Here is an 8,928-nt window from a genome sequence, read left to right on the forward strand (position 1 = left end):
ACTTGATGTTGGTTGTTTCTCATTGGATGTCAATACATTCCAGCTTGATAGGGTGTGCACTTCAAAGACGGGCATCTATAGGTCGCGCACATACATAGCAACGTTCCACCATCGTTGTTGTCCTCACCAACAGTGGCAAGTGCTAAACTCTCTATTTTGTCCTAGTTATCTCCTTCCTTCCATACTTACCTCACAAACTTGCCTCATTGTTCATTATTGTGATCAGTAATTTTGACCTACATGGCTTGGTAATTCTTACATTTCTCGTTCTAATGGCAAAAAAAATAAGCACCATAAAAATCAAGCCTAATGCGTCACTGATGTGGGTGGGCCCAATTTGCTTCTTATTCATTCTTCTGTTTTTTTTTCTGACGGTTGTTATTTCTTTTCATATTTGAAAACAATTCCGAGTACACATATTTTTGGAAATAATTTACTTAAGTTTCAAGTAAATAGTTGCACATTAAAAGAATATTGATGCAGTGTAAAAAATGTGTTCCACAATTTCATAAGTGTCCTTAACATTCATAAACATGTTCATGACATTTAGAAAATGATCTACTTTGCAAACATATGTATAGAACATTTTTTAAAATATATATACAATGTAAAAAAGGTTCACGTAATTTAAATAAGATTTCATACCATTAAACCAAATGTTCATCACATTTTTAGGAAAATTTGAAAAACAAATATTTTAAGCTATTGATACGTCTCCAACGTATATATAATTTTTTATTGTTCCATGCTGTTATATTATCATTCTTGGATGTTTTATAATCATTTTATATCATTTTTTGGTACTAACCTGTTGACATAGTGCCAAGTGCCAGTTCCTGTTTTTTTCGTGTTTTACATCGCAGAAAATCAATATCAGATGGAGTCCAAATGCCACGAAACTTTACGGAGAATTTTTATGGGCCAGAAGAAACACAATGGGCCCTGGCTGCGCCTGGGGGGTGCCCCGGGGGGGCACAACCCACCAGGGCGCGCCAGGAGGCCCAGGCGCACCATGGTGGGTTGTGCCCACCTCGGGTGCCCCCCGGACCGCCTCTTTGCTCTATAAATACCCCAGAAATCCCAGAACCCTAGGGGAGTCGACGAAATATTCATCCAGCCGCCGCAGAGTCCAAAACCACCAGAGCCAATCTAGACACCATCTCGGATGGGGTTCACCACCTCCATTGGTGCCTCTCCGATGATGCGTGAGTAGTTCTTTATACACTTTCGGGTCCGTAGTTAGTAGCTAGATGGCTTCATCTCTCTCTCTCTTGATTCTCAATACAATGGTCTCTTGGAGATCCATATGATGTAACTATTTTCGCGGTGTGTTTGTTGGCATTAATGAACTTTGAGTTTTTGAGTTTATGATCAGATCTATCATTTTATATCCATGAAAGTTTTTGAGTTTCTTTGATCTCTTTTATGCATGATTACTTATAGCCTCGTATTTCTTCTCCGATATTTGGGTTTTGTTTGGCCAACTTGATCTATTTATCTTGCAATGGGAATAGGTGCTTTGTAGTGGGTTTGATCTTACGGTGCTTGATCCGAGTGACAGAAAGGGAAACGACACGTATATATCGTTGCTACTAACGATAAAATGATGGGGTCTATCTCTACATAGATAGATCTTGTCTACATCATGTCATCATTCTTATTGCATTAACACTACAAGAAATATGTCAACTTGCGACCATCACTATTGGTCGCTGAAAGGTCATTGTTTTTCATTTGCGACCTTTTTGTGACAAAAACAGACGGTCAAAAGCTGACGGTCGTAAACTGAACTTAACGACCTTCTCTGTGAGAAGGTCGTGGAATTCCACAACCAAAACAAAAAGTCGTTGATCCTATGACCTTCTGTTTTGGTCGCTAGCTGTCTGCCCACGCCACATCGGATTCGACGTGGCAAGCTGACATGGCAAAATTGCGACCAATTGAAAAGGTCGTTGACAAGATTCAGCCCGATCCGATTCGGTGTTTTACATGGGCCGAGCCGAACAATTCAGCCTTTTATATTTTTTCCCTATTAATTTCAGCATGGGCCATACCCAATAATTCGGCCTTTTTGTTATGTTCTTCCATACTAGGGGGCCTCGGCCTTTTTTGCAGTATATTTTTTTCTAAGGTTTTTTTGTTTCGCTTTTTAAACAATTCAATGCCTGTTGGGTTGTGGCCTTTTCCAGCCCAATCATTTGTCCAATATTAGATCTCGGATTTTGAAAGAAATGTTTGGGCACAAGACCTCTTTAACCCAGTTACACACATGACACATGCATCCGACCTTGTTTCATATTCAAATTAGGAAAACTCCATGTCGAATTCAAATCATCCATCATATCACATCACATAACACATCTCCCAGGTTTACATAACACAACAAAATCATCTCAGAAATACATTTACACAGGAATATAGCAGGAACAGAGGGAATATCTGGGAAGCGGATTAGGAGCACTTGGGTGATCCACCCCCCTATATTCAAAAATAATTTAATAATTCAAAAAAAGCCAAAAAAAATCTTGGATATATTTTTGAACCAAATATGACTAGGTACTGTACTCATATAAAATGTTTGGTCAAGGAATAATTTTCGTTGACTTCAGGGCAAAAAAAAAAACAAATTTATGACCACAATGTAGCATGAATAGTACTTGTATCTAGCATTTTTTGTAAAATCTTTGACCCCGGATACAATAAAAGTGATTTCCAATTTAAATCTTTTTATACTAGTGCAATACCTGGTCATGTTTGATTCCGTAAAAAGTTCCGGGATTTTTTGACTTTTTTGAATTACTAAATTATTTTTGAATATAAGGGGCGTAGCACCCGAGAGCTCCTATGCATTTTCGGAATATCTGCTACTATCCTAACATGTACGTATATGCATGTGTGCTTGCTTGACCGGCGCATGCATCACGGTAGCAGCCAAGCCAGTAGGCATCATCGACGTCTACTCACAGCTTTCCTCGCACCGGAGAAAGAGTCAAAACAAAAAATATTAGACCATAATATGACACCAGACCATAAATTAGTAACTTTAAATCACAAAGTATATCCACATCACCATAAATTAGTCCCAAACCATCACGTAGAAGCCAAATACTATTAACTGATGATTAGTACACACAGACATGATTCAGCGACATAATGGCTACCACAAGCAAAAGTGACAACTGTGTAAGCAAGCTGCTAGTGTACACAAGGTGATTGAACTCCTGCTGTTTAGTAAGCATACATGGTATGCTACTGTTGCCAGTGTTCTAAACCAACAGAACATGCTATACGAGCAGAAAAGCAGGAGCTAGGGCTAGAAGATGGAACCGACTCACCGGAGGGCTTGTGGTCGCCGCCGTACACAGCCGCCATCACGCCAGTCGCCTCAAGAAGCACCACCATGCCGGAGACGGTGCCAGACGTGTGCAAGAGCAGAGCACCTGCTGCATCCATTTCCAAATAGAACAAGAACAAAAAATTAGGAAGGGTTGCAAACAAATTAGGAAGGGTTTAAAAAAGGACAGTCATTTAGAATGACAACAGAAATTCAGCTAGTACCATGATTTTCGTTCTCCAGCTAGTTAAAATGAGATACTCATTCATACAAGAAAACATAGACACAATATGAATATTCATTGCACAAGTGCAAGTCATGCAAAATACTTCACTGCAACATATTACGCCTAAACTTCGCATCAGATATAATTGATAAAAATCAGTTTGCTGCTACTGCCATTGGAAAACCGGCACCGAATTGAGCGGTAATAGAGATATATTTGATAAAAATCAGTTTGCTGCTACTGCCATTCGAAATCTAACTGACCAACTAGTTCGAACACTAGGCAATATAAGACAGAAACAAGTAAACCAACACTGAATTGAGCGGTAACAGAGAGGGGAGGGGAGACGTGCAACTTACAGCATCACTCATGGACTTCCACTTCTCACCACCGGCCTTGCCAATCTGCAATTCAACCAACCTAAACCATATCAGGACATAGAATTCACGAGGAAACTCATCTCGCAGCACCACCAGTTCGAACAAACAACGAGACAGAGGCGGATGGGGGACGAAGCGGAACCGAGACGCTTACCACGGAGACCTGCTTGACGTCGGGGTGCTTCTCCTTGTACTCCTTCCTGAAGTTGTCCCTGCAAAGACGAAACACGCACCAAATCCTCAGTCAGGACGTGACGCCACACCACAGAAGCAACACGAATCGAACCAGGAACCAAGACTGGGACTCAGATGAAGATGAAGAAAGCACTCGGGGGCGCGTGGGCTTGTTGGGGTCCTTCTCAGCCTTGATCTTCTTCATCGCAAGCCTGCACCACCACAACGGAAACAACAGCAGCAAACCAAACCGAGTCAGAACCCGACGTGAAATAGCAGCAGCCACCACGAGAAACAAAAACAAGACGGGGAGACGAGGGAGGGAGGGTCGGGGCACTGACCTGGAGTTGCCAGCACGGGAGCCCACCTTTGTTACTATGTTAAAGAAAGTTGATTTGCCAACATTGGCTAACCCCACCTGCATGAAACATCAATAGTAAACTTCATATATCCTCTTATTCCTCTACATGGCAACAACAGAAGAGTGCGCCAATCAACATTCAACAGAAGAGTAGTCCATTATGATTTATGATGAAATCTGAGATCGAATAAAGGATACAAGGGCAAGTATTGTTAAACACCATCAATGAAACTAGAGAAGTGCGGCACTGGCAACTCATGAAACTTCTTGAACAGTAGTAGTACATAGTAACATGCTAGTGTTGTCCAAGCAGACTAAGTTACATGCATAAAACTACAATTCGTCCACCCTGAGTAGTCAAGATAAACACATGCCAAATCTAAATCCATAACCAACTGCAGCTTCTTCTTTTATAGTCTACAACAACATAGTTCAGTAGGAAATCAGAATAGAATTGGACAACGCTGCCCACCCGATTGAGCGAGCCACATGAATTGTTGCTTGAGTTGACTTGAGAAAGCGATAGTACGCTGAAGGAATAAGCTATAGTCCGGGTCAATCAGATGCAGTCATCTTTGACTCCAGTTCTTAATAGTATTCCGGAGTACATTGCTTGATGTAATAATCCAGTTCAATTCAATTTCAATTTCAACAGCGTAATAATTACTTATAACTTGCTTGTCTTTAACTGATAGAAATACATTTACACTTTGAAACAGAGGGAACCTGAAATGGACTAGGTTAAAATCCCACTGTGGTCACTATCCACAACATTATTTCAGCTAAAATGGACTCGTCATCACATCAATTCACTATTGTTTCCTTCCGCTTTTTTTATACTAATGCGCCTTGAAATTCCTTGATTCTCAAACTAGGAATACAATCAACTAACGGCTCAGAGCCAAGAAACAACACTTGGGTGCAACGACAACACACAAGAAACTGCCATCATCAAACACTAATAAAAAAGATTAGATGATCTCAAAGTGAGTGACAAAATCTCAGTATGACATCATCACTCATTTGGACTGCAAGCCCAATGCAATGCATACAATGCAAGTTTAAAAAGAAATCAATCATCTAAACACGGTACTTGAGTCGCATGGCATTTCCTCTCAAAACCAGGACTCTCTTCTACACATGACATGATGTTCCTTTCTAATGTGTGTGGATTTCAATATAAAGAGTGGAAACAAATACTGATGATTCAACAAGTTAAAGTAGAAAAAAATTAGTCCTTGTCTTGGCAAAAATGGACATATACTCTTTACAAAGTCCACGGCTAATGCTAATCCAACTCTGCCCCAACATCCACACTTCACAGAGCTGCATCCAGCTTAAAGCCTAAACAGTTATACAATGGGGGCCTGAAACATAAAGCCTGACAACTATGTTTTGACATAATTTCTTAACTTCAGATGCCAATCCCTTTTGCTGGATGTTTATATACAACGACAACACAACGGTACTACACCCACCACTTGTGCACTGTGACAACCAAATCTAAATCCACCTTGTGAGACGTCGCACTATGCCACCACAGTCAGTCTCTATGCCAACAATTACAGTTCCAGATAACAAAATCCTTGGTCGAATTGACACGAAGCAACTATAGGCGACATTAAACATCACTTAGAAGAGATGCCCCAAATTATTGACCACTATAGCTTTCAAACTATAAGAAGCAAAACAGGGACATCTCATCAATATTAAACAGGGACATCTTTTAAACTCATGCTTTCAAACTATAAATATAGCAGTGCATAGTACAGAGCAAAACAGGGACATCTCATCGCCAGCAACATGAATAATTCAGGGCCTACTTTGCAACACAAGGACATTTCCATGACACATAAGAAGCTGAACATAACACAGCACATGGTAAATGTCAGAGAGCTCATATTCTGAACTCATAAGCATGTCAAGTCCGCTTGCGGCCTAAACAGGTACCTGCAGGAGGTAGGGAGGAGGGAGCGGGCATGCAGATGGGACCTGGAGGGTCGTGTAGTCGTGGGCGAGCTTGTAGTCCTTGTAAGGAAGTAGCCACCGCTGTCGGCCGCCCTAGTCGACCCGGCCTAGACGCTACCGAGCGTGTTCTTGCGGCCACTGCACCACCCACATCCTGGAAAACCAGACACACAACAAAAACGTCAGATCTGAGTCATATATGCTGCGGATAACCGTGAGAAGAAAGTGGAGGAGTGGATCTGCAGCCGGCGCTGTCGGGGAAGAAGGTGTCCGACGGCGGCCTTGTTGGGGAGGAGGGAGAGTCGAGGAAGCATCCAGGCAACGAGGGATCGGGTCCAGCAGCAGCCATTGGGGAAGCGGCAAGTCGAAGATGTGGCTGTCTCAGCGCGGTAGATGTCGGGGGAGGCTGTAGAGTCGCCGGAGCCGTGCCGGCAATGGAGGCGCCGCCGCCCCCAAAACCCTAGAGCCACGGGGAAGGCTGCGGGTGAGCCGCTGTGGGAGGAAGAAGGGGGCGGGTAGCCTAAGGGAGAATGACCGTCGGGCATCGAGGGAACGGAGCAGGGGAGGGGGTGGATCTGGCCGCCGCCATGGCCATGGCCGTGCCATGCGGCTATGTCTAGGTCACGAGCGAGGAGGGAGCGCGGATCCGACCGCGGTCGTGGGAGAGAAGGGGAGGGGAGGGGTCGTCGGCGACCGGGGTTGGGGGAGAGGACGGAGGACGGCGACGGCGGTGGTCGGGGATCGAGATATTGAGACGGCGGGGGTGGCGGCTGTGGGACGAGAGGAGGAGAAGTGCGGGCTGTGTCAGGTTTTTTTGAGACACCGTGCAGGCTGTGTCAGGTGTACGTGGGTGAGAGGATGAGGGGTGTGGCCTGCCGTTGGATCCCGGACCATCCAACAGTGGTTTGTGCACGATCCGCCTGAAATGCCAATGGACCAATCACAATGTAGTACGCACTTTGACGATTCTATAACCATCTAAATTGGTCGTAATCGATTAAATAATATGTTAAATCATGTCAGCTATTTTATAACATCATATAATTAAAAAATAAGAACAATAGAAAATCTTCGCATCGTGTCACAAGTGAGACTTGTTTTTCAAAAAAATAACAAACTTAGAATAATACAAATATCTTTAAAAATTGTTCTCAAAATGAGTTTATTTTGCAGAAAAACATTTTCTATCTTTGGAGTGTCAAAAATGGTATATATATTTTTTAAGCACCTACCAATATTTGTTGCAAAATGGCACCACTCTATTTTTCAATAATATTAGACCATATTTTAGGTACAATTGACCAAATGCTTGTGTCTCAATAGTTGTCTATCCACCTCTCGTCAAATTGATAAAATTCCGACGATTCAGCTGGAAGTGGGTCAAATTTGTTTAAAAGGTCTCATATTGTGCAGAAGGGTGCATCTTGGAATGGCAAACAATGTTGCCTAAGGGAGTTTTCATTTTCTTTGGACGGAAAATTCATTTTCCATTTTTTGAATGCCCAAAATGAGTTTTTTTGTGGAGGATCTACCATATATTTGTTGCAAAATTGGACCAAATCAATTTTATAAAATATTAGGCCATATTTAATGCACAATTGACCAAATAGTTGGGTGTCGAAAGTTTCGACCCACCTGTGGTGAAAAAGACAAATTTCCGCCGATCCAGTTGGAAGCGGGTCAAGTTTGAACTGCAGCTGTCTTATAGTTTGCTCTTTAACTTTTTTCCAAAAATTATTTCTAGGTACATAAGTATCTATTTAATAAGAGAAACATCAAAAAATTCCAATATTCAACCACTAGCTAGGAACGGTCATGCCCGCCGTTTTGACCGCATTTTGAAACGGGCATTAAAAATTCAAAAAAAATCAAAAAAATTGGAAAACCTTCACATTGTGTCATTATATGTGATCAAGTTTCCAGGAAAAATAATAAACTTGTAATACGTAAATTATTTTAAAAAGGTGTTCTCAGAAACGAGCTATCATGCGTGAAGATTCATGGCTTTCAAGCCAATTGATCAATCTTATGGCCACATTCATGGCATAATTTGTTCAAATGATCTCATATTGTGTAGAATGGTGCATCTTCAAAATCCAAAAAATGTTGCCTAAGGGAGTTTTCATTTTCATTGCACAGAAAATTCATTTTCTATTTTTTGAGTGCCTGAAATGAGTTTTTTTGTGAAGAACCTACCATATATTTGTTGCAAAATTGGACCTAATCAGTTTTATGAAATACTAGGCCATATTTAATTCACAATTGACCAAATGGTTGGGAGTCGAAAGTTTCGACCCACCTCTGGTGAAAAAGACAAATTTCCGCCGATCCAGTTGGAAGCGGATCAAGTTTGAACTATAGCTGTCGTATAGTTTGCTCTTTGTTTTTTCCAAAAATCATTTCTAGGTACATAAGTATCTATTTAATAAGAGAAACATCAAAAAAATTCCAATATTCAACCACTATCTAGGAACGGTCGAGCCCG

The 8,928-nt window shown here is 41.6% G+C and overlaps 1 protein-coding gene across 1 annotated transcript; it reads right to left on the reverse strand.

The window, feature by feature from the left end:
* Positions 1-2,323: 2,323 nt before the first annotated feature.
* Positions 2,324-7,038, reverse strand: LOC125516382 (DNA-binding protein MNB1B-like). The gene is made up of 6 exons (XM_048681851.1): positions 6,979-7,038; positions 4,456-4,532; positions 4,227-4,313; positions 4,095-4,152; positions 3,920-3,964; positions 2,324-3,443 (listed from the first exon to the last, which is right to left on the reverse strand). The coding sequence occupies exons 1-6, from the start codon at positions 7,036-7,038 to the stop codon at positions 3,372-3,374; spliced, it is 399 nt and encodes a 132-aa protein (XP_048537808.1). The 3' UTR covers positions 2,324-3,371.
* Positions 7,039-8,928: the final 1,890 nt, after the last annotated feature.

This window comes from Triticum urartu, chromosome 6, assembly GCF_003073215.2.
Source record: "Triticum urartu cultivar G1812 chromosome 6, Tu2.1, whole genome shotgun sequence".
Taxonomy (NCBI): Eukaryota; Viridiplantae; Streptophyta; class Magnoliopsida; order Poales; family Poaceae; genus Triticum; species Triticum urartu.